Below are 23,287 nucleotides of genomic sequence, written 5' to 3'. Positions count from 1 at the left end.
GGTCCCCAGGCGGGTGGGGGAATGGGGCCGACACCCCGGCACAGCCCTCTGGCTCGCCCCCATTTGGGCCTCAGGTACCCAGACAGCAAGAGAGCCTGTACTGTGCTTGTCTCTTTAAAACTTGTGTCAATACACATAACAAAAATTTACCATCTTAACCATTTTTAAGTGTACAGTTCACTGGCGTTAAGTACCTTCACACTGTCACCAGCATCCGTCTCCAGAGCTTTCTCATCTTCCCAAACTGACACTCGGTCCCCGAGCGACGCCGGCTCCCCTCCCCTTCCCCACCGTCACTCTGTCTGTGAATTCGCCTGCTTAGCCCAGGCCCCTCGTGTAAGTGGAATCCCACAGGATTTGTCCTTTCGGGACGGCTTATCTCACTCAGCGTCATGTCCTCAAGGTCCACGCGGGTTGTACCCGGCTCAGAGTTTCCTCCCCTTCGAGGCTGAGTCAGATTCTGTCGTGCGCAGGGACCACGTTGTCCTCCATACTCGCCCGTGGACGGGTGTTTGGGTCATGTCCACCTTCCAGCTGTGGGAGCGGTGCTGGCCTGACCGTGGGTGCGGACTCCCCCTGAGACCCGGCCTTCAGTCTCTGGGCGACATGCCCAGACGTGGGGTTTCTGGATCCCACGGTGCTTCTGAGTTGGGCTCTTCGAGGGACCAGCGGCTTGTGCTTGGTTTGTAGGTGGCGTCGCGGTGGCCGCTCTGGACAGGTTCTCAACAACTTCCCCTCCGGGGATCCGCGCTCCGGTGAGACCTCCAGCCTGGTGGCCGGACCTTGGCAGGGCCCGGGGCAGCGGGGAGGGGCGGTGGGGGGCCTCCAGGCCCGGCACCTGGGGTGCAGTCAGCTCCAGGCTGGAGGCGCTCCAGAGAAGACACGGCGCCCGTCCCAGCGCAGGCGGAGAACCAAGGCCTCTGGGGCCCAAGGACAAAGGGCATGGCCACAGCCTCACGGGCTCTGGGCCTGGGGGAGTGAAGAAATAACCCGGGGGTTCTCTCGTCCCCGTCAGGAGTGGATCTGTGGCTGGGCCCCCTCTGTCTCCCTGTCTCTGTCCCTCCCTCGTCATCGTTGTTTTGTTTTTTTTTTTTATTTATTTTTTATTTATATTATTTTTATTTTTGGCTGCATTGGGTCTTTGTTGCTGCACGCGGGCTTTCTCTAGTTGCAGCGAGCGGGGGCTACTCTTCGTTGTGGTGTGCAGGCTTCTCATTGCAGTGGCTTCTCTTGTTGCAGAGCACGGGCTCTAGGCGTGTGGGCTTCAGTAGTTGTGGCACGCGGGCTCAGTAGTTGTGGCTCACGGGCCTAGTTGCTCCGCGGCATGTGGGATCTTCCCGGACCAGGGCTCGAACCCGTGTCCCCTGCATTGGCAGGTGGATTCCTAACCACTGCGCCGCCAGGGAAGCCCCATCACTGCTCTTTAATGATGAACGTAGCCGTGCTCTCAACTGTGGTCCTCACGGGGTGTCCTCCTGATCTGGTCACGCTGGGCACCAGGCTTCGAGGTGGGCTGGGCCTTGGTTGCCCCTACTGGGCAGTGTGACAGGGGCCTTCGATGGCGCCGGTGTCCCGGGGGGGTGGGGTCTGCAGCTGAGTGGCTCACCCACCAGCCTGGGGATGTGGTTACTGAAATGGCTGCAGGTTCCCACCAAGCTCACCAGCTGGGTGTCCGCCCACTGTCCACCCTCCCCAGTTTCCTCCTGAGGACCCATGTGGGTACCCCGAGCTGGAGGCTCTGGGAACAGGGTCCCTGGGCCGAGGGCAGCACGTCCTGCAGACCGCTAGGGCCACGTGCTGGGGTGGGAGGGTGGGGAGTGGGGGGGGATTGTCCAGGCGAGGGGCCCCCAGGGAGGGTTAGCAACGCATTCTGGAGGCCTGTCACCCTGCGAGCGCTGTGTCCGGATCCAACCAGCCTGAGCCCGGCCCCAGGTCCCAGCACCCGGCAGCTGCCCCGCCCCCCGTGGGCCCCACGCCCGGGCCCACCCCTCCAGCCTGCACCCGGAAACCCGGCTCGGCCGCCATCTCCCTGAACCCTGACCCGCATGGCAGACGGAGCTCGGCTTGCCCGGGTCACCTGCCTCCTTCTTGCTGCCATTTCAGCTTCTTCTCATTTTGTCACAAATTGGGGGGGATGGTCAGGGGGCAGTGAGAACTCCCGAGGGGCGGGGGTGGCATCAGTCAGAATATTCCGGCGATTTCAGGGGGGTGGAATCCACAGCCGGGCATGTGTGCCCACGTGGGGTGCCAGGCGGTGGGCAGGAGGGGTCCCGGCACCCCCGGGACGCCCTGCTGGCAGGAGGTGGCCGCCCTCAGGTCGCGGGGGGAGCCCCTCACCCCTGCCGAAAGGCTCCTGCTACAGGCTTCACGCCCGGAGGCGGCGGGGTGTGGGACGGCCAGCTGGGGACCTCACAGCCCCGCCATCGGCACGGGCTCCAGGCGGCCGGGCAGTGGGACCTCAGGGCCGGGCCGAGGACGCAGGTTGGCCGGGGAGGAGTGGGAGGTTTGCCCCTGGAGCCCCCGCCAGGCTCCCAGGGTCCTCGGCATCGGGGCGGTGGCGCCTGAACCAAGGGGCCCATCCAGTCTGCTGGGCACGAGCGCCTCACATCCCGCCAAGTGGGGCCTGGAAGTGGGCGCGCTGAGCTCGAGCTGGTGGCCGCGCGGGACGCACCCACGACCTGTGGGCCGTCACCTCCCTCAGGAAGCTGGTGGCTCTTCCCGAGTGGCCTCGGCACCGTGACAGTGACGCAGCCTCACGACCTTCGGGGACTGAAAACCACGGATCCTTAGAGAAAAACAGGAGCCGCTCCAAGGACGTCAGTGAGACGTGGGTGGAGGGTGATGACGGTGTCCTGGGCTGACCTCCTCCAGAAACTCCTCCAGGACCTCCTCCAGGACCTTCTCTAGAACCTTCTCCAGACCTCCTCCCTCCTCCAGGATCTCCTCCAGGACCTCCCCTTCTCTAGAACCTTCTCCAGACCTCCTCCCTCCTCCAGGACCTCCTCCAGGACCTTCTCTAGAACCTTCTCTAGGACCTCCTCCCTCCTCCAGGACCTTCTCTAGAACCTTCTCCAGACCTCCTCCCTCCTCCAGGACCTCCTCCAGGACCTCCCCTTCTCTAGAACCTTCTCCAGACCTCCTCCCTCCTCCAGGACCTCCTCCAGGACCTTCTCTAGGACCTCCTCCAGAATCTCCTCCAGACCTCCTCCCTCCTGCAGGACCTCCTCAGGACCTGCCGCAGAGCAGGTGCTCAGGCCGGGGGGGCCGGGGGGGGCAGGTAAACTCGACATTTGCTGGTTACTCTGCTCCGTGGTTTCGGATGAGGGTGGAACTTACCAGCTGGAGCGGGGGCCTCACCCAGGCTCATGGGCCAGGAGGCTGCACGCCGGGCTGTGAGATGTCGCCCCAGTTAGGGCTGTGGGTCTAGGGGCGCAGCTGCCTTCCTCTCCTGTTCGAGGAAAACAGTAAGAAGGATGGCACCCCTTGTCCTGGGGCGAGACCCAAAGTCGTCGTCACGGCAACAGCCTCCAGACGCCCAGAGGACCCCCGCTCCCTGGTGTCTTCAGATAAGCCCACTCCCCTCGGAGCGACAGTCAGGACCACTCAGGACGGGAGGACGTCGGGGCTGAGGGGACGTCCCACAGTGCAGCTCACCTGTGTGTGGACGGTACCCCTGCAGTTGTGCCCAGAAGCCCCCAGCTTTACAGAAACCCCCGGCGGCTCCTGGGAGCCAACAGGTTAAACGCCGCGGCTCCACTCAGCCACCCAGGCGTCTGACTTTTCTCAAGATCCAGCTCCTCGGGGTCGGGTGGCGGGGTCGGGTGGCAGGGCCGGGTGCCAGGCAGGGGACAGGGTCCCCGGCACAGTGTGGCTGCGAGGGCGCAGCCCTGGCACCTGATTCCATCACAGACTTAAAACCGTCTCAGTGCTTGGCTGGCGATTTCTCTGCACCTTCGGGTCAGGAAGAGACTGGAACCCTTGAAGTGATATCAAGTCACTCCGAATCAACAGTGCTGAGGTGTCCCGCACCCCCTGCAGGTCGCCCGGGATCGCAGGACTTGGGAGGGGTCTTTGCAGATGGGCTCGGTCACGGTGAGGCCGTCCCGGAGCGAGACCCCACCCACCGGCCGGCGTCCTCAGAGAACCCGGGGCTTTGGACGCAGACGCGCAGGGAGTGGCGGGGGTGAGGGCGCGGGCAGCGGTCGGAGCGCCGCGGCCACAGCCAGGAGCGCGGCAGCCCAGGCGGGAAGAGGCAGGCGGGGCCCCTGAGCCTGGGAGGGAGGGCGGCCCTGGACACCGCCTCACTCCGACTCCCGGCCTCCAGACCCGAGGGGGTGAACCTCTGTCCTTCCACCTGGTTGGCGGTGCTTTGGGGGCCCAGCTCGGGTCCAGGGCCTGGGGGCCCCTTCCCAGGACGCTGGGGGTCGCGGCTGGGACGACGGCCCCTCGGGTTCTGCTGAGGGCATCGTGTTGAGTGAACACGGAAGGGGCTCAGCTGGGCCGCGGGGGGCGAGGGGGCCCGTCCACGCCCGGGAACCGGGAGCCCCTCCCGCAGGGCCCTGTGTAGTGGTGGCCTGGCGTCCCCGGCGCCGCTCCCCTGCCGGTTCTGGCCTTTTCTTCATCCTTTGCTCAGGTCGTGTCTGCTCGTCGGCCCAGAAGGTCCAAAGTTCTGCCCAGGCCTCAGCCCGGGGCCTTCTGGCCGCGAACCCGCCTCTGCCTCCGGAACTGACTGGCCACCCCGCCAGGTGGACAGACGTGGAGCTCCAAGCGGCCCGAGGAGGGGGCCAGATGGATGACCGATGCGGGCGCCGGCCGCCACGTGTCCCGGGGCGGCCCGCGGTGGGCGGAGCCTCCTGCGACCCTGGGGGCCGGGCAGCAGCCACGTGACGCCTGTCCCCGGGGGCTCAGAGCCGTCCACGGTGTCCCTCCCGCCCCCCCGTGGCCGGCAGAGGGAACGGGAGAGGCAGGCGGGGGCCGTCCACGTCCACAAGTGCCCTCAAGGTGCCCCTGCCACGCGCTAGGCCTGGCGTCTGTGGCCTCCCGGCCTCCCTGAGCCATGAGGGCCCCGGGACCCGAAAGCAGCGTGGGGACGGGCTGCGGCTGCAGCTGCGGAGCCCAGGCGGCCGGTTCCGGGAACAGCCTTGGAAAAGAGCGCCGGGGGTGGGGTGGAGTGGGGCTGTTCTCTGGTTTTAAAAATTCGGAAAATCCTGCAGCTCAGGGAGGACTGTTTCCAGACCTCGGTCCTTCTGGGCCCCGTGGTTCCGCTCAGCCGTCGTCTCCAAGGCCCAAGGCCCGAGAGCCTTCCGGGCCCACCAGGAGCCCCCCTCCACTGGGACGGGGGCAGGAGCCGCGGGGCCGCTGGCGGGGTCTCCCCGGGAGGACGGGGGGAGGTGCCGCCTGGGCTTTATTATGAGGAGGTACCCCGGGCCCCATGCAGGCAGAGTGGACGCCGCGTGGACACAAACGCCCGGGTGAAGGCAGGTTCTTCAAGGCGACGAACCCCGGCCCCTCAGGGAATCACACTTTCTGGGCTCGGCTGTTGCAGCCCAAGGAGACGCCCTGATCCTAAGAGCCCAGACGTCAGCCTGGACCCTGCGGGCCGTGGGCGGCATTTCTTAGCTTCCAGCGCCACCTGCTGGAATCTCCCGGAATTACAGCCGCTCCCCGGGGCGCGGTGGCCGAGGCGTTTCCTGTTTATCGGAGCCCAGCCAGGCGGCCGGAGCTCGGCTGAGCAGGGCCCGCTGGGCCCCAAAGTGCCCGGCGACTGCGGGATCGCAGGGGAGCAGCCACCGCACCCCCTTCCTGAGGACACAAACTGATACGACCTGCCCACCGTGCCCCGGGCCCGTCCCAGCCCTGCCCAGAAGCCCGGGGCATGGGCGCCCCGCCCAGCTCCCCACAGCCGGACAGAGGGACACGAGGAAACTTCCCGACCGGAGGGCTCAGACCAGGATTTAGTGGGAAGTAGGGGAGCCCAGCACGGTCCTCCTCGCATGGACAGCCAGCTTCCCGAGTCTAAATCATTCCAAGATAAAGAGCTTTCAGGAGAGAACATGCAGGAAGGTCCCGCCCAGGTGTGGACCCGTCCAGCAGCGCCCCAGGGTCCCGCCTGTTTGGGGGACACAGGATTGTTTCCTGAGCGAGGGGCTGGGCTGTGTTGAGGGGCTCGGGGCTGCCGGCCTTGACTGTGGGGACCAGGTGGTGTCAGTGAAGGACCCTCCCCACCCGAGGCCGAGGCGTGTCTGGGATCGAGGACATGCCAGGCCTGTCCTCTGGCCACGGTGTCCCCAGGCGGCCCGCGTGCAGGAAAGGGGGGTGTGGTCGCTGTGGCTCCAGGGGAACAGAGCCTGACCCTGTGCCCGAGGGCCCCGGGGTCCCCGCCCAGCCCTTACCTGCACGGGCTGGGGATGCGGCCATGGGCCAGGTGGGGAATCCCTTAAACCTCCCCAAGCCTCAGTCTCCCCATCCCTCATTGTCTGTCCGGCGCTGTCCTGGGATGGGGACAAGGCCGGGTGCACCAGGGCACCGAGTCACTGGGGCAGTGACCCCCAAGGCGTGGCCTGGTAGGCCGAGTGGACAGACCGAGGCCGCGTCCGGGGGGACGACGCTGGGTTCGAGCGGGTGACCCTGTCCCAGGGCCCGGGCTGGGCCTCTCGCGGGTTCCGGTGTACTCGGAGCCTGAGAGGGTGAAGGGGCCCCAGCTCTGTTCGGGGTCCTGCCCTTGGACCATCTGGGGTTCCGGTGGGACGGGGTGACAGGGTAGCAGGCCCTGACCCAAGTCCCTGGTCCGCAGAGCACAGGGGCCTTTCCAGGGCCTCTCGGTGGAGCGAGGGAGGGGGGCCAGCCGAAGGTCGCACAGGGGCCCCCGGACAGGACTTGGGGACACGCCTGCACCCACGTGGCTCAGGGGACGGGCTTGAGGTGCAGGGAGCTCCAGCCACCCTCCCACGGGGCGGGGGTGGCACTCCCTGGCGGGGTCCCTGAGCCCTCCCACAGCTGGAGGCCCAGCAGGGGCCCGGGCAGGCGACGCAGGCCATCCCAGCTGGAAGGAGCAGAGGCCACTTCCGCAGCCCGCACCCCCGTCCCCCGGGGCGCCGCCGGGCGAGTTCACAGGCTCGGCGGACACAGTGCAGCCCTGACTCAGAGACACTGATGACGGTCATGAGTCTGGAATAGGACGGGGCCACCTCCAGGGGCTGCGGAAGAGCCGTTCACCCACCACCCACCCCCTCATCTCTCCACCCGCCTGTCATCCATCCACCCGCCTGTCCGCCCCTCCACTCGTCCATCTGACCCCCCCACCCATCCGTCTACTTCACACAGTAATGGGGGCCAGTGACGTCCAGGCTCTCGGGGACACGGTGGTGGAGACTGGGCCCCCCTCACACCCACCGTCCCCCTCCCTCCGTCACCAGCGCTCCTCACGCCCAGCTACAGTCAAACTAAGGACCTGGGCTCTCAGGGGGAACGCCCGCCCACCCGCCCGCTCCAGCCGCTGCGTCTGCTTCACATCCTCTAGAGGACGCACCTACCGGCCTGCAAACAGCCCCCCTCCTGGTCACCTGCGTCCTGTCACCCCTTCCCTCCCCGCCGCCAGGCCTTCCAGCCCCTTCCACCCCCAGGCGCCTCCTCCCGGCCCCTCCAAGGCGGGGAGCCCGTCCACCTGCCCCCGTCAGGCCACGTGGGTGAGCGCCCAACCCTGGGTGAGACGTCCGGGATTTCTCAGGGCACGTGGCTGGCACAGCCGTGAGCCCGCCTCGCCTGTCCCCTCTCAGGCCCACCGGCCTCCCCCAGGTCCCCCCTGGGTCCTGAGCACAAGTTCCTCCCTTGGCCCCAGATCCCCACAAACCTGCAGCTCTGCTCTGCGAGCAGCGGAAACAGCGACGCCCGGTGGGCAGGGGAGGACCGGCCACCTGGGAGGTGCTGGTGGGACAGTCTGAGCAGCTCTGGGCATCACTCCTCCTCCTGTGGGACCCAGCCCTGGGGGCCTCGGGCACACCAAGGGTCCCGGCACAGCACTCAGACCCCGAGCAGCTCCCAGCGCTGGAGCCGCTCCCCGCCCAGAAGGGCCCCTAGAACAAAAGGACTCGGCTGCTCAGGGAAGCGTTTTTCCAGCCCAGCTTCGGCGAGGCGCTGCGCCCACAGCCGGGGGCCCAGGCGGCCGGAGCCAGGCGCCAACGCGGCGTGCAGTTGTGTGATTTCTCAAACGTCGAAAGGATGGGAACTCAGAAACGGGCTTGACTAACAGCAGAGCCTCGGGACGTACCTGAGTTGCTGCCGTGGACTTAGGGGCAAATGCCCCGCCCTGCGCCACGTGGCTGCCGTGGGCGCGTGGGCGCCGCCGGGACCAGCGTGGCCCGCCGGAGGGGCGGGTGGGGAGGGAGCGGCACAGACACGGGCCTTTACAGCATGGAGACTTTATTCTGGTTAAGTGGGGACGACTTTCCATATTGTAACATCAAAGAAAGAATTTGAATGTTAGGAAACTGCAGAACATTAAATGGCCTTTCATTTCAATTCTCAGAACAGCAAAGATGGATGGATGCTTTACAGTAGCAGTGAAATCATTAGGGCTCATTTTCAATAGAAAGTCAAGCTGGTTCGACATGGAAATTAAACTTGGAGAAACAATAAAAAGGGAAGGAAAGGAAATCCGGCCCCGGCACGGATACGGCGCGACTGTCTGCGGAGCCCCACCCTGGCCACCTCCCGGGCCCTTCCTGCCTCACGCCCTCCCTCGGCAGCCGCCGCCGCGCACCCTGCATCACGGAAACGGGCCCAAAGGCGCTGGAGCCTTCCGTGGCAGGTGCGTGGCCCTAGGAGGAGAGCTTGGAGTAGCTGGGAGGGGACAGCTTCCGCTTCAAGGACTTCAGGACGTAGAGAGGAAGACAGCTGACCGCCGTGACGGCTGACACCTTCCACACGAAGGTCACAGTCGTGATAAAGGCAACATCTGTGGGAGAGAAACCCAGGAACAGGTGTCAGAGGCGCCCAAGGCACCGCAGAGGTGGGCCTGGTGGAGCCTCGGGGTCTGGGTTACAGCCCTGCCTTCCCTGCACACCAGGGGCAGGGGCTCCTCTAACAGGAGACACGAAGGCCCAGCTGTGCAGGGCAGGCGCTGCACGGCCCGCGGGCTCGGTCCAGAGGCAGAACCTCGCAACGCAGCCTGGGGCCGGCTCGGACCGTCCGGGCTCCTCTTCGTCGTCCTGAGGACAGGCGACCCTGGGCGTCGGGGCCTCGAGGCCGCTGGCAGAGCTGTACCCGTGAGCCCACCTCCCGTGCCCCTCAGTCCTGCCACCACAGGGGACGTGCCCCCAGGCCGACCTCTGTTCCCAGGGTTAACGGCTGTTCTAATCCTTGCGGGCGAAGAGCCGCGTGAGAACCCGACGGGCGGCCGATCCTAGGACAGCCATCCCTGGAGACTGTCGTCGGAAGTGGGACGAAGTAGCCTGGTAGGTCCATGGACGCTGAGGCCCAGGAAAGTGCAGGGAAACCCCGGGTCTGCGTGCACCCCGGGTCTGTGTTTAAGCACATTGTAAAAAAAGCTGGGAAGTGTTTTCCAGGGGTCCAATCACTAAAAATTAACGGCAAAATGTTGCAGGGATGACGCACGGTCACCTGACGGACACGGGTGCTCATCGGCGGACGCAGGACGCCCAGCACCGTCCCCTCCGATGAGCCGCAGAACCCCGACGGGGCCCAGGGCCCAGGGCCGTCCACGCTGTCGCCAGGCGGGAGGAGCCCACAGCAAACGCCACGAAGAGGAGAGGCGGGGCTCTTATCAGTCGAGCCTCTGGAGTGACGGCGTTCTGCTAAGTTTCTGCAGTCTTGAAGGACGCGGTAGTGTCAACGACCCGAGAAAGCTCCACGAGACACCCTGCCTGTGCCTGCTTCACACGGGGACCCCGGGCAGCCCTGCTGCTGGTGTCCCAGCTGTAGCTTCTGCTTTGTGCTCTGTGCACACGTGCTGGGAGAAGGAGCTGCGGGCCCAGGGAGACGCCTGAGAATAAGCCAACATCGCTCCGTGCAAGAGAGTTAATTTGCGTTCACACAGGAAAGCAAACATCTATTCTCAAAACAAAGTAACCAAGATATTATAATTTGAAAATAACCACTTCCTATGTGCCATGTCTATTTTTTTGGTGAATGTTTCTTTTAATGCAAAAACACGAATTTTTAACAGTTTTCCTATCTACGTACTCACCATTGAGTAGATACTTGGATGTGAATTCACCCAACTTCTGCTTTTATGTTGGAATTCTTTTTACTTCTCTACCATCTATAATACGTTAAAGTTATGGAAGAGGCACAAGATTCATAAGTTCCCGCTGTTGAAACTTGCCTAAACACTCATTTTGTAATTGATAGTTCTGGTGTGAAGGATGGAGATGTTTTCACAATACGTGAAAAGTGACGTTACTGTCACTTTTCACCAAAAGTAACTTTATGGTCCGTTGCTCTCCTCCACTTCACAGAAATACGAGGCTCTCATCTTTCATCCCAGTGAAGTCTGCTCGTCCCAGGTCGCTGGTGTTAGGAACAGGAGGTAGATGCCGACTTTTGACTTCAAGGGTCAGGGCTCTGCCTTAGATGAATTTTCCGACAGTGGCGAGTGAAGAGCTGGGTTTGACGAGGCGCGTCAGGGGAGGCGAGATCGGAGCGCGGCCGTGGACGGGAAGCGGGGGTCGGAGAGGGGCCGGGGACGGCCGTGCTAATGCACCCAGGGCAGCTCAACCCTCCCCGAGGGCCACGTCGGGTGACCCCCCTCCCTCCCCCACGCCAGCCAGCGCTGACACCCAGCAAGCAGGCCCCCTCCTCAGGGCCCTGCTGGTAACGGGGGCGGGCGAGAGGCGGGCAGGGGTGCAGTGACCCGGGCCACGTGCCGCCTGCAGGTTCTGACGCCGCTCGGGACCGAGGCGGCTGGGCCCCGTGGCTCGGGGGGAGGAGGGTGGGCGGCGCCGGGCCCCATCCTGGAAGCCCGCTTCCCTGCAGCCTCAGCGGCCTCCGTCAGGAAAAGGGACAAACAATACAGCTCTTGTGGGCAGAACTCGGCACGACTTCATGTATTGTTGCAAGGGGCTTAATCTTTCCACAAAAATAACTCTGTGTTGTGAGGCTGTCTGATGTGGGTTTTATTACGACCTGCAATCTAAGATAACGTAGTAGAAGCAACAAAGAAAACGTTCAAAAACCAGTAATAGACAGCTATTCAGAAAAGAAGTCTGAAGCAACTTACCAAAATATTTATTTAGGAAAGCGAGCGAGGCCACGTAGCAGCCGAGGCTGAGCAGCTCAGCGACCGCCATCAGCCAGTGCCACGTCCGGACGGTCAGGGCCACCATCAGCAGCTCCGTGAGGACGAGGGCCGTGAAGGAGATGGCCACCACGTGCACGAACTCGGACTCGAAAAGCACCAGGGCCCCGGACATGAGGACGCCGCCTGGAAAACAGCCGGGTGAGCGGCGTGGCTTTGGACACGACGACCGTGCGGCTCGGGTCGGCAGCTCTGTTACTGTGTGAGGGGGAGGGGCGCTGACGGACGCCGACAGCACCGACAGGCACGGGCTGTGCGCACCGGCACCCAGCGGTCCACGGGAACTCTGGACTGGGGGACACAGTGGGATGCGGGCCGGCAGAGTGGGGGGAGAGCCGTGCCTGCACGCCAGGTAGCCCCTGCGCGCTGGCTGTCGCCTTCCAGGGCCGTCTGCTAAGCACCCTCCACAGGCCCCCGTTCGTCTGGGACACCAAGCGGAGGGCAGCGGGTGACCTCCGACCTCGTAGTTCATTTTTCTCGAAGTCCGGCTATCACGCCAAGAGAGAACGCCACTGTGGGCCGTAGGCACTGTGGTAAGTGCTGATTAAATTTTTCTGGATTGCCTTTGATTTAAAAACAGGTCAGTTTTTAGGTGGCCTGCACCAGTAAAAACGCCAACCCCCGCTGCGTTGTGAAGAGGCCTGCGGGACCAGCTGCTGGGCTATCGATTCACAAGATAAACTGAAAGCAATATTCAACTGCTGATGAAATGTTAAGCTTTTGGAACTTAACTGGGAGGTGAAAACAATATCGCCCACAGAAGACAAAAAAGCTTCAGTGCAGGAGAAGGCAGGTCCGTCTTACCTTGGTAAATACTGATTAAAACCCAGACGAGGAAGGTCTTACAGGATAAGGATCTTCCCTAGGGTAGACAGTGGAGCAGCTTAGTTAACAGAGCAGAACACACGTTTTCAAGTAGCTACGTGCGGGTGACTCGTAAAAGACCCCAGGCCCCCAGCCCGACCCACGTACCGATCCAGCCACCGTCTTCCTCCCGTGCACCCGGGCCGCCCGCCCTGCGCAGCTTATGGTAAAGGGGTGAGCGGTCTCTTCTGTTTGACCTCTGGTGACCTTAAGCCACGGCTATCCATTCCCGGGCTTCCTAGTGACCCAGGAGTCGACGTGTATAAAACAAACATTGAAACGCACTATTCTGCATAGTAAAAACAATTTCCCTTTATTTCTTCTTTATTTCTTGGGAACAAATCTTCCTATATCTACTTCTTAGTTTCCTTAGATGACAAAGGACGGTCTATCACACCTGAAGTCAGCATTTAGGCCCCGGGGTCCTTTCTGGAAAAGACGCCATATCAACGAGCCCCACACAAACAAGGGTTTCTGGCACAGCAACCTTCACCTTGAAAACTCGGCCTGCGTCCCGTCCGACCACACTCCCGAAGACGCTTCTATCCGAGAAGGAAGATGGGGTCACAAGTCGCCCCCCCCCCCAGCCCGTTCCTGCCAAGGGCTGGTTGAGGCAGCCCACGTTCCTGAGGCCTGTGGACGACGGTGTCGGGACGAAGCCCGGCGAGGCCACGGCACGGGACTCACAGACCATCACGCTCGTCCCCCGCGTCTCCCGCTCGCCGGCACAGCCGACAGACATCGTTTCCGTTTATGGATGGAGAAGCCCCGGCAGCCTCAAGGTCACGCTGCAGCTAGGCCTAGCGGATGAGACCACAGCTCTGCTGGGACGCGGGGCACCCCCGCCAGGAAGAGGTGGCACGTGATGCTGAACGGCACGAGGAAGAACGAACCGCACATAGGACAGAGGGACGCGTCAGCACAAGGACGCCCGGAGGCTGAATCCCGCCCGCCCGGCGTCCTCGGACACCTTTGAGAGAGACGGTGGCAGCAGCTTGGTCCCGAGGGGCCACCTGAGAACGTCCTGGCTGAGCCCGAGGCCTCGCTGCGTGTGAGTGCGGACAGCAACCTTCAAACATGTCATCATTTGTTAAAAGGCAGTATTGTTTTTTAAAGGAAGAAAACGGCCGCGCCCGGGGACAGACCCTGGCACGCGGGCACACAGGCCCTCCTTCCTGCCTCCGTCCGCACCTGCACCAGACACGCCGCCGCCGACTCGGCCAAGCGCAGGGGCCCTGCGGTGCCGCGTCCCGCGGCGGGAGCCCCGTCTCGTCTCCAGCCCCCTCCCCAGGCACTCACGGACGCTCTCCCCGAGGTTTCTTAGGGCAGCCCCCCACCCCGTGGTTCTGTGGCTCACGTGTCCTGCGGTTGGAGCCCTTTGCCCCAGGCTGCATGCCAGCTCCTGGGTGGACGGTTCCGTGCTGGCAGATGGCCAGTCTCCACCCACCACGTGCGACAGAAGAGTCCCTCACCCCACAGCTCCCGCGCTGCCCCGTGCCAGTCACCCCCTCCCCCCCAAGCCTCGGGCGGCCGCCCATCTGTCCTCTGTCCCAGGGCGGCGGGTCACTGGGGTCACACTCACTCTTGCGTCTGGCTTCTCCGGGGCAGCAGGACGCATCTGAGAGTCGCCTGCGTTGCTGAATGGACGGGTTTTCTCCCGTCACGGACACGATCCCACGGCGTGGTGCACCCTCACGGGCGGAAGGGCGGCCGGCCGTTTCAGTTTTTGGTAATTACGACAAAGCCGCCATCAACTTATCTGCACGTGATTTTGTGTGAACGTACCTCTTCATTCCTCTTGAGTAAACACCTAGGAGTAGGATTGCTGAGTCACGTGCTAAGCGTGTGCTTAACTGTACGGGAAGCCGCCAAGCCGTCTTCCAGGGCGGCTGCACCAGCCTGCGTTCCCACCGGCACGGCTGAGCGTCCCTGCCAGCGTTTGGTGGTGTCGGTTTTACATTTTTGCCATTCTAACAGACTGTGGCAGTATCTCATTTTAATTTGCAATTCCCCGATGAAAAATGACGTTGAGCGTTTTTTCATAAAAGTGATTACTTGCCGTCTGTACACCATCATCTTTGGTGTGGTGTCCATTCAGGTCTTTTGCCCATTTAAAAACTTGGGTTGTTTTCTTTTCGAGTTTTGAGGGTTCTTTATATATTCTGGATACACGTCCTTTATCAAAAGTGTAATTTGCAAATATTTTCTACCAGTCTGTGGTTTGTTTTCCATTTTCTTAACAGTGTCATTCACAGAAAAAAAGTCTGTAATTATGATAAAGTCCAATTTATCAATTCTTTCCTTTATGACCCCATATCTAAAAGTTCTTTGCCTAATGCAAGGTCATGCACATTTCCTTCTGTACTTTCTCCTAGAAGGTCTATAGTTTTACATTTTACATTTAGGTCTAGGACCCACTGTGAATGAATTTCTGTGTGAGACCTGAGGTGTGGCCCGAGGGTGACCAGTTGTCTCGACACCGTCTGTTGAGAAGACGACCGTCCTCCACTGGATTCCCCTTCACGTCGGTCAAAGACCGGCTGACATGCGTGGCTGTAGTTCTGGGCTCTCTGTTCTTCCCCACTAACCTGTGTGTCTATCCTCTGCCAGTGATAAAAACCAGGTACTGGGAGGCTTCCAACTTTGTCCTTCTTTTTCAAATTTGTTTTGGTAATTCTAGTTCCTCTGCTTTTCCATATAAACTTTAGAATCAGTTGTCAATACTCAACAACACTGAGACTTCCGTTCCACGAACATTCATTTATGCCTTTCTAGGATTTCTTTCAGCCAGTTTTACAATTTTCAGCATGGAGATCCTGCACATATTTTGTTAGTTATACCAAAGTATTTCCCTTTTTTATGCTGTTATAAACAGTGTTTAAAATTGTTTTCAGATCTCAATTGTTCATTGCTACTATACAGAATTAGAAATAATTAAAAATATTTTTTCCTTGTATCCTGCAACCTTACTAAACTTACTAGTCTAGGAGGGTTTTTTTGTGGATTATTTGGGATTTTCTACATAGACAATTCTGGCATCTGAAAGCAGATATTTTTATTTATTCCTTTTTAATTTCTATACCCTTAATTTCATTTCCTTGCCTTATCACTATTACTTTTAAAATTATACAAGGATACAAATACACATTTCAAAAGCTAAAACCATTTTGAGACTATTCAACAGAAAATAAAAATAGTGAAGTAGTCCTAATAGTTCAACGTCTAGTGGTTTCAAGGGCTTTTATGAAGGACTGTACATCACCTACTTGATATCTTGACAATCAGTACAACTATAACTCAGGTGTCTCTGTAGTTAGTGAGTAGTTTAATTTATCATGAATATAACACTATGGCTGGGTAACTGAACTCACAGCTACAAGGCTGAACTATTTCAGGACCACATAGGCTGACTCAGCTGACCACGGGTCACCTAAGTCCCGACCCCAGGGCTCAGGCTCAGGTGGTTTTTCATAAGAGGCCACAGACCATTCAGGACAAATAAAGTCATCTGTAGGGTTAGGAGAGGGATGAGTACATGTTTCCCCTCTAGCTGGCAGCACCAGAAAATCAGAAGTGACTGCACTCACCATGAGTAAAGCTTAACAGCTCAAAGCGGAACGCGACCCAAACATCCTTACAAATACATCCTTTTCTGTAAGGAGTGAGAACTATATGGTGTTAGGAAGAGGAAGGAAATGTTGCCTCTTTGTTTAACTGATTCATTCCCTCCCTCGTTCATTCACCAATTACTGAACAGACACTGTGTCCAGGTTTAGGCCCTGGAGACAGAGCAGAGAACAAATGTTTACATTCAGGATCGGCTAATCTCGTTAGAACCCTAAGTCAGATGGGTGATGCTTGGAGCATTTATACTCTTAGCATAAAAAGACTGGCTATGAAATAAGTATAAAACCAGGATATTTTATTTCGAAGTAGAGTTCTTTCCTTTCTGTTTTACAAGGGATGTGCACGCTGCTTCCCTTGATTACCTTTGCGGTATTTAATGAATTTACCGTGACCTGAGATTCCTGCTCAGAACTTACAAGATAAATCATCTGTTGGACAGTTACTTACATTCCAGCCCGTGGCTTGTTTTCTGCTACTGTCCAACCATCATTTAATTTACCCTGAATTCATGTTTTCTTTTCCTGACTGAAGGCTTGTGGAGACCAGGAGCAGCGCCTTCTAGGTCTTTACAAGTGCCCGGCACGGGACCCTCAACCGTGCCACCCACAGTGACGGACTCGGACAGACTGCCTGTCCCCAGCGGGTGCAGAGTGCTGGGCTCAGAAGCAACGTAAAGCTTCAGAATGCTTCTCTATCTTCAATAAGAAAAATACTCACTTCTTATCAAGTTAACTGGTTGAGTGCCTTAGTGCTACTTTATTTTCAAAGGATTTAGAGTGTATGCAATTTTTAAAGAAATATATACTTTAAAGACAAAAAGTACAGATTTTGGATCTTGAAGAAAAGGAGTCTAGAGAAAATAAGTGACTGAGCTCTTGTCAAAAAAATTAGGAATGTGGTCCTGACTTTAGGATATTGAAATATTCTAACTGTTGGTCACCCTAACAAGAATGGAAAGCCAGCACCCTTAAGGAGACCCAACTTACTTGGAATTGGACGTGGTTTCCCAACATCCCCTCAAGCTCAAATGTATCAGCTAATGGTGTGGATTCACCACCTCGCGGCTACAGTCAGAGGGGAGCTGGGACTCAACGCCGGACGCTTGTGACCCCGGGAGCCTGCTTTTACCACGAGAGTAACGTGGCAACCCACAGAGAAGGTTCTGGTGGGCAACAGTGAAAGTGGCGTGCCCCCTCACTGGTGGGGACACTGCAGTCCTGTTAGGAAGTCCTCCCACCTTGACGGTCTGGCAGCATCACCTGGCCTCGCCTGCAGTGACCTTAACCTTGAGCAGCCACCAAGCCCCTACACGACGTTCATAAAAAGCCTGTTTCCCCTTCGCATCTGTGAGGCAGCGTTTAGGGAGACATTTCTGGAGCCGCTGGAAATAAGGAAACACACAATCGACTAAAATTATCATTATTCGCAATAGCCTCCTGTAGTTTTTGGATCTTTGATCCTATTCTGCTTCACCGAATGATGATCGTTTCACCATCTTAAGATATTAAACCAAAAGGTTTTTCTTCTACTTGTAATACAATTATATTTTTATCATGATAATAATGCTTTATATATGTCTCACATCTGTATCTTATTATCAAATAAAATATTATATTATCAAATATAATCTTTGCTATTTTATCTTATTTTATACTACATTGTTGAGCTAGCTTTATTTTTGGCCTGATTATAGAAGTAATACAGGCATTTTATATTTTTTTCAATGGATTTAAAAAATCTTAATCTCAGATTTCCCTGGTGGCGCAGTGGTTAAGAATCCGCCTGCCAAAGCAGGGGACACGGGTTCAATCCTGGTCCAGGAAGACCCCACATGCCGCGGAGCAACTAAGCCCGTGCGCCACAACTACTGAGCCTGCGCTCTAGAGCCCACGAGCCACAACTACTGAGCCCACGTGCCACAACTACTGAAGTCCACGCGCCTAGAACCCGTGCTCTGCAACAAGAGAAGCCACCGCAATGAGAAGCCCGTGCACCACAACGAAGAGGAGCCCCCGCTCGATGCAACTAGAGGAAGCCCGCAAGCAGCAATGAAGACCCAACGCAGCCAAAATAAATAAAATAAATTAAATTTAAAAAAATCTTAATCTCATCAAATTCTTACAAAAACACCATCAAATCCAAAGATTTACGTGACTTACCCAACACCACTGGGACTGGTTAGAGGTCAGTTGGGCGAGTCTACCTGTTAATGCCTAATCTGATTCTTTCTCCATTACAACATACGGCTACAGCTTTAAAAATCAGAGTCGGTAACTTCAGGTTATCAACTGTAAACCTAAATTTAATTGGGGGTCCGTGGACTTTGTTCTCAGTGTTGGAAGGTTCTTTTTTTTTTTTAATTAAATTAAATTAATGTTTTATACTGCAGGTTCTTCTTACTAGTTATCTGTTTTATACATATTAGTGTATATATGTCAGTCAGTGTTGGAAGGTTCTGAGGTCACCATGGTTTGTGTGTGGGGAGCTGGGCATGTCTTCCACCCAGTGGAGCATGTTTTCTATGCTTTCATAAAAAACATGATAAATTTAAAACTTCTTTCAGGAATGCTTAACTGTCCCAGAGCAGTTCTGGGCGGCGTGAATGAAGCCTGCGCAGCTCAGGGAAGTGGACTTCTACCTCAGTAGCGTCACCGTGACAACAGCACGCGGGTCTCAGGGACAGAAACATACTGCAGATCGCTTTCAGACAAAATTCTGAAGTCCACGGCCGGAGGAGACGTGGGCATTCAGAGGAGCTCCTGGCCAGGGCCCCAGGTCCCTAACGGCTCGAATGCTGCGCCAGCTCCAGGTGGGCAGGGAGCCGGCCCCGCCCAGTGCGCAATGCGGGCCGGGAGCCCCGCTCAAAGCATCCTTCACCCAGAAAGAGGGAGCCCTCGGCCACGGTTCTACGTCCACAGAAGTTCCACAAGCGGTCATGAGCACCCTTCGCAGTTATAATTCTACGCGTGACATCAGAGCTGCACTGCAAACATTTGCGCAAACGCCCTTTTCCCCTCTGATGCCTAACCGGGGCCGCACCTTGGTGAGGTCTTTGTACAGCTCTGGGTATAGCATTGCCATCTCGGGCTTCACGTCTTGGTCCAGCACCAGGGAGAAGACAGGGAACATGGTGTAGACCGTCGCATACCTGGAGGAGAGCAGAGAGGTTACACGGGGGGCCCGGCACCACCGGGAGCACACCTCTGAACCAGAGGCCAAAGGTCGAACCCTAAACAGAACAAAAACAAGTTGGCAACCAAGCACGACTTGTCCTAAAACTGAATACTTACCCACAGCACAAGAGCAAGGTCTACAAGCCACAAATGCTGACAGGCAGCAGGATCCTTTTTTTTTTTCTTTTTTTAATTAAAGCTTTTATTTTGAGATCACTGCAGAAGTGAGTACAGTTATCAGAAGTAACACAGAGAGATCACGGGGACCCTTTAACCAGCTTTCCCCAGAGGCAGCATCTCCAAAACTGCAGCCTGTCTCCAGCGGGACGCCGACACTGACATGGTCCAGACACAGCATCCAAGCCCACCAGGGCCCTCTGAAGCCTGCTTCTCTCCCAGCCCCTCTGAACCCCTGGCAACTGTCCTTCATCTTATAACTTTTGTCACTTCAAGGTGACATGCAGGTGACGTGTCACAGCAGGTGACCGTGGGGTTCGGCTTCTCGTTCAGCCCCAGTCCCTGGAGGGTCACCCAGGTGTGGCCATATGACAGGCCGTCCTCTGGTTGCTGAGGAGCGTTCGTGGTTGTGGACAGAGCAGCTCTGCACCCCGGTCATTCTCTGAAGTACTGGGTCGTTCCCAGTGTCCGGTTATTACAAATAAAGCTGCTATAAACATCCACTGCACAGGTTTTTTGTAAAAGTTAAGTTTCACGTATTTCAGACACGGGTGCCACCTGGGATCGTATGTCCACAAGTGCAGGCACTGGGCATAGGGCAGCTGTATGTTTAGTTTTATAAGAAACTGCCAAACTGCTTTCCAGAGCGGCTGCGCCGGTTTACATCCCTGCCAGCATGTATGAGGGATCCGCATGCTGAATCCTCGCCATAATTTGGTGCTGTCACAAGTGTTTCAGCCATTCTGAGAGGCGTGGAGGGGCAGCTGACTGTGGTTGAAATATGCATTTCCTGACGGTTGATGACACTGACCGCCTCGTCACGGGCCCGTCTGCCGTCCCCGCGTCCCCCCGAGTCCCCTGCGCAAGTCTCCCGTCCGCCGTCCAGTGTCAAGCTGCACTCTGATGGCTCCCGATTCTCCACCTTCAGGTTCAACCTCTAACTTCTGCATCAGGTGCAACAAGCACACGCTCTTTACTTTCCTCTAGATCTCTGATTGCTGTTGTTAGTCCCGTTAGGACTCAGGGCGCTGAAAGGGCCAAGGAGCCCAGGCAGAACCCGGCCCACACCCCCGGAGCCAGCCGATGCACGAGGACCAGGCTGCGCGTGCACCCGGCCCAGTGACCTCCTGCTCCGGGATTCACGAGAGTCACAGCGCAGGCCCGAGCAGCCTCTATTTTTGTAAAGCGGTCGATGAGAACCCTTGTTAGTGTGCCGGAAACTCGCCCGGCTTTTCAACCAAATACAGACATCGTCACCACCCCTTTTATCAGCTGATGCTGCTGAGGGCAGTTTCCAGTGTGCGACTGGGTGGCTTCCTCCAGGGTCCCAGCGCAGACCCCCATCCCACCATCAGGCTGGGCCGCCCGCGGGGACCTCGCGTCCGCTGCTTCCCTGGCCGGGCCTTTGCGCCCTCCCCGCACCCCGCCCGACCGCCCCCCCCCCCCCCGGGCGGTAGGGACGTGGCACGGTGGATCTCACCGCAAATAAAGGAGGAGCAGGCTGAGGAGGGGGGCGCTGCTGGGCCGAACGCTTAATCGTATGAAAAACCGGCCAGCTGTCTTCTGGGCTCGTTTCACCATCGTGCGCTCCGGCCGGCCAGGAGCTGTAAGTCCCGGGAGCCCCAGCTTCCTGCTGACACTTAGCGCAGTCTGTCTTAACTTGGTCTCCAAGTGGGGTTAAAATTTCCATTTCCTGTAACTAATGATGTTAATATATTTTCATGTGCTTATTGGCTATTCTTACATCTTCTTTTGTGATGTACGTTCAAATCTTTAGCCTTTTCTTAAAAAATTGAGTTGTTTGGAGATCATGAAACATTCTGGGTACAGAGCTCTTATCAGATATACGTACTGAAAAGACTGTTTCCCAGCCCGCCCTTTCATTTGATTAATATTGTCTTTAGAAGAGCGAAGACTTAATTTTGATGAAGTCCATCTTGTCAATTTCTCCTGCAACAGTTCACGCATTTTGCGCCTAAGGAATCTTTGCCCCCCAAGGTTCCAGGGATTCCCAGCTGTGAATTCTGCCAGCTTCCCTTGTCTCCGGCATCAGTGCCTGCTGCCTGGTGCCCACGGTCTGAAAACAGCTTTTCCCTGTACCTCAACCTGTCTTCCAGTCGCGTGGGCTGGGAGGACAGGGCGTTTCCTGTCGCTCCGTGGTGCCCCTCGGTGACGGGCTGCGAGCCCACCTCCTCAAACACTCGCCCACGCTCCCTGCCTGCAGCTCAGGACTCGTCCTCAGATGTCACGTGCCCTCCTGGTACCCCGTGGAGACGGCATCTGGTAGTCTTCTCACGTGCACCCTCAGGCTCCCCACTGAAGTCCCTTGCGAGGATGCATAACTGTGATGGCCCGGGGCGCCTCCTGGGAGCTGTGGCCGTCACGCGAGGGACACCTCAGCTAGAGCAGACCTGCGTGTCTCCGAGGATGTTGCCTGAACACGGGACGTTGGCAGCTGTCGGGCAAAGGAGGGGTTTGGCTCGACCATGTGGAGCAGGCCTCGCAGAACCCTGGATGTGCTGACGCCCGTGAATGCTAAGTGGGGCCGGGATGCACGGTGCTTCCCCAAAGGACCTGCCAAGGGAGGCGTGTGGAGGGAGGGCACAGCCCCTCCCAGGACCTCAGGGATGTGGGCAGACGCAAGCGCAGGCTGAGTGAGGGGAGTGGGCCACGTGCCGCCAGGTGGGCTCCAGGGGGCACCGGGGCGGCCTCGGCACGAGCTTCCTTCCGTGAAGTAACCAGCAGTGCGGTGGGCCTCACCTGGGTCACCAGTCCCTAGAAAGCTAATGAAATGAACCCGGATAAAAACCATACATACGTGGCACGGAATTCTATCAACTGTCCTGTAGTTTCTAGAGCCAGTTATTCCACCATGGAAGGTCAGTAATTTGGTCTGGTTAGATTTTATTTGATAAAAACATCACATTGCTTCCTGCCCAGTTCTTTATATTTGTTTTCTAGGTGACGGCAGAACTATTTTATTATTTATTTTTGAAGAAGCTTAACTTAGAAGCATCTCCCTCCATTCCTGCCAAATCCAAGGAACTAATGCTTCAGAGAATTACAGGCGCCTCATTTAAGTGATGGACATGCAGAGAAACTTTAAATAAAACTTTCAGTGAAGACTGATAATAAATAGGAGCTTTAAAAATAATGGGCGCTTATGCTGACAGGGCTCAGGCTGCAGAGGGGAAATGAAGTCAGGCCTAGAGCTGTAATTTCATGAACTCAGGCAGTTATTATTTAAGGAGTAATCACCACTGCCCCTTAAAATTTCCTTTTAAAGTTTCAAATCCATACTTTGAAAAATGGAAAGTGAGAATGGTTATGCTTTTCTTTGGCCTCCAAGGAAGAAATGCACTGGACAAACTCAAGACGTAACCGGCATTACTGTGCAAATTCTGTGCTATTTAGAGTAATTAATGTGATGATTATTGCAAAGACTTAAGCAACCAACGGAAAAATGTAAAAAAACGTGTAGCTTTCTGTACCTTAGGCTTCTCCCTCTCTTTGAGGACTCTAGGAACTCCTGCTGCGATCAACAGCAGGCTGCCCGGACCGCATCGCCCAGCCCAGCAGCCAGTCGTGGTGGAGCCTTTATCCTGACTGGGGCCTGGGGGCGGGGGAGGGGCAGTGCTTCCCCTCCGCCTCCAGGGACCTGGGAAGGGTCCGCATGAGTTCCATGGGGAAGGATACACTCTAATTTCCACAAGAACCTAACCTGTTCAACAGCTCAAGCCACACAGGAGCCAGGGGAGGAGGGGAGGAACGATGGAGAACCCGGGGCGAGGGGACCGGGGTCCAGCCCCTGCGGCTCCTGGGTGGCAAGCCGGGCGTTCAGGGATGCGTCCACGTGGCAGGAGAGCGGCACCTTCACCGCACACCCCCGCCACTGCCCCGGCCCCCGCTGCCGAGCTCAGCGCCCTGTCCTCTTCAGGGCACAAGCACCCGCCCCAGGGCTCCCTCTTCCTGGAAAGCTCTCCTGCGCCCACACCCCAAGCTCGGTCCGCCCCTCGCCAGCCTCCCGCCGCCCCTGCCGCCTGCCCTGCGCCCCCAGACACCCCCAGAGCCGGTCCCACCAGGTCCCCAGTTCGCTCTGACGTCCACTCTGGAGACACGGGTGTGCGGACGC

At 57.7% G+C, this 23,287-nt stretch overlaps 2 protein-coding genes across 8 annotated transcripts in view; one reads left to right on the top strand and one right to left on the bottom strand.

The window, feature by feature from the left end:
• Positions 1-2,227: 2,227 nt before the first annotated feature.
• On the top strand, positions 2,228-5,819 carry LOC118906751 (spidroin-2-like). The gene is made up of 7 exons (XM_036874310.1): positions 2,228-2,616; positions 2,702-2,820; positions 4,039-4,092; positions 4,634-4,883; positions 5,022-5,170; positions 5,270-5,390; positions 5,546-5,819. The coding sequence occupies exons 1-7, from the start codon at positions 2,228-2,230 to the stop codon at positions 5,817-5,819; spliced, it is 1,356 nt and encodes a 451-aa protein (XP_036730205.1).
• A 2,587-nt stretch (positions 5,820-8,406) lies between these two features.
• ATP9B (ATPase phospholipid transporting 9B (putative)) overlaps positions 8,407-23,287 on the bottom strand; it is a 227,399-nt gene continuing 212,518 nt past the window's right edge. For 5 of the 7 annotated variants that reach the window (XM_036874378.1, XM_036874379.1, XM_036874377.1 and 2 more), the window contains 4 exons: positions 18,845-18,953; positions 12,119-12,176; positions 11,237-11,440; positions 8,817-8,953 (listed from right to left, as the gene is read on the bottom strand). In XM_036874378.1, coding sequence (XP_036730273.1) covers positions 8,817-8,953; positions 11,237-11,440; positions 12,119-12,176; positions 18,845-18,953 — 508 coding nt within the window. Of the gene's footprint in view, positions 8,954-11,236; positions 11,441-12,118; positions 12,177-18,844; positions 18,954-23,287 lie in introns of all 7 variants that reach the window. The other 2 variants (XM_036874381.1, XM_036874376.1) reach the window with 1 other exon arrangement.

The sequence above is a fragment of the Balaenoptera musculus genome, chromosome 14 (assembly GCF_009873245.2).
Source record: "Balaenoptera musculus isolate JJ_BM4_2016_0621 chromosome 14, mBalMus1.pri.v3, whole genome shotgun sequence".
NCBI lineage: Eukaryota > Metazoa > Chordata > Mammalia > Artiodactyla > Balaenopteridae > Balaenoptera > Balaenoptera musculus.
Note: the sequence above shows the minus strand (reverse complement) of the source record. Positions and strands in the feature narration are given on the sequence as shown.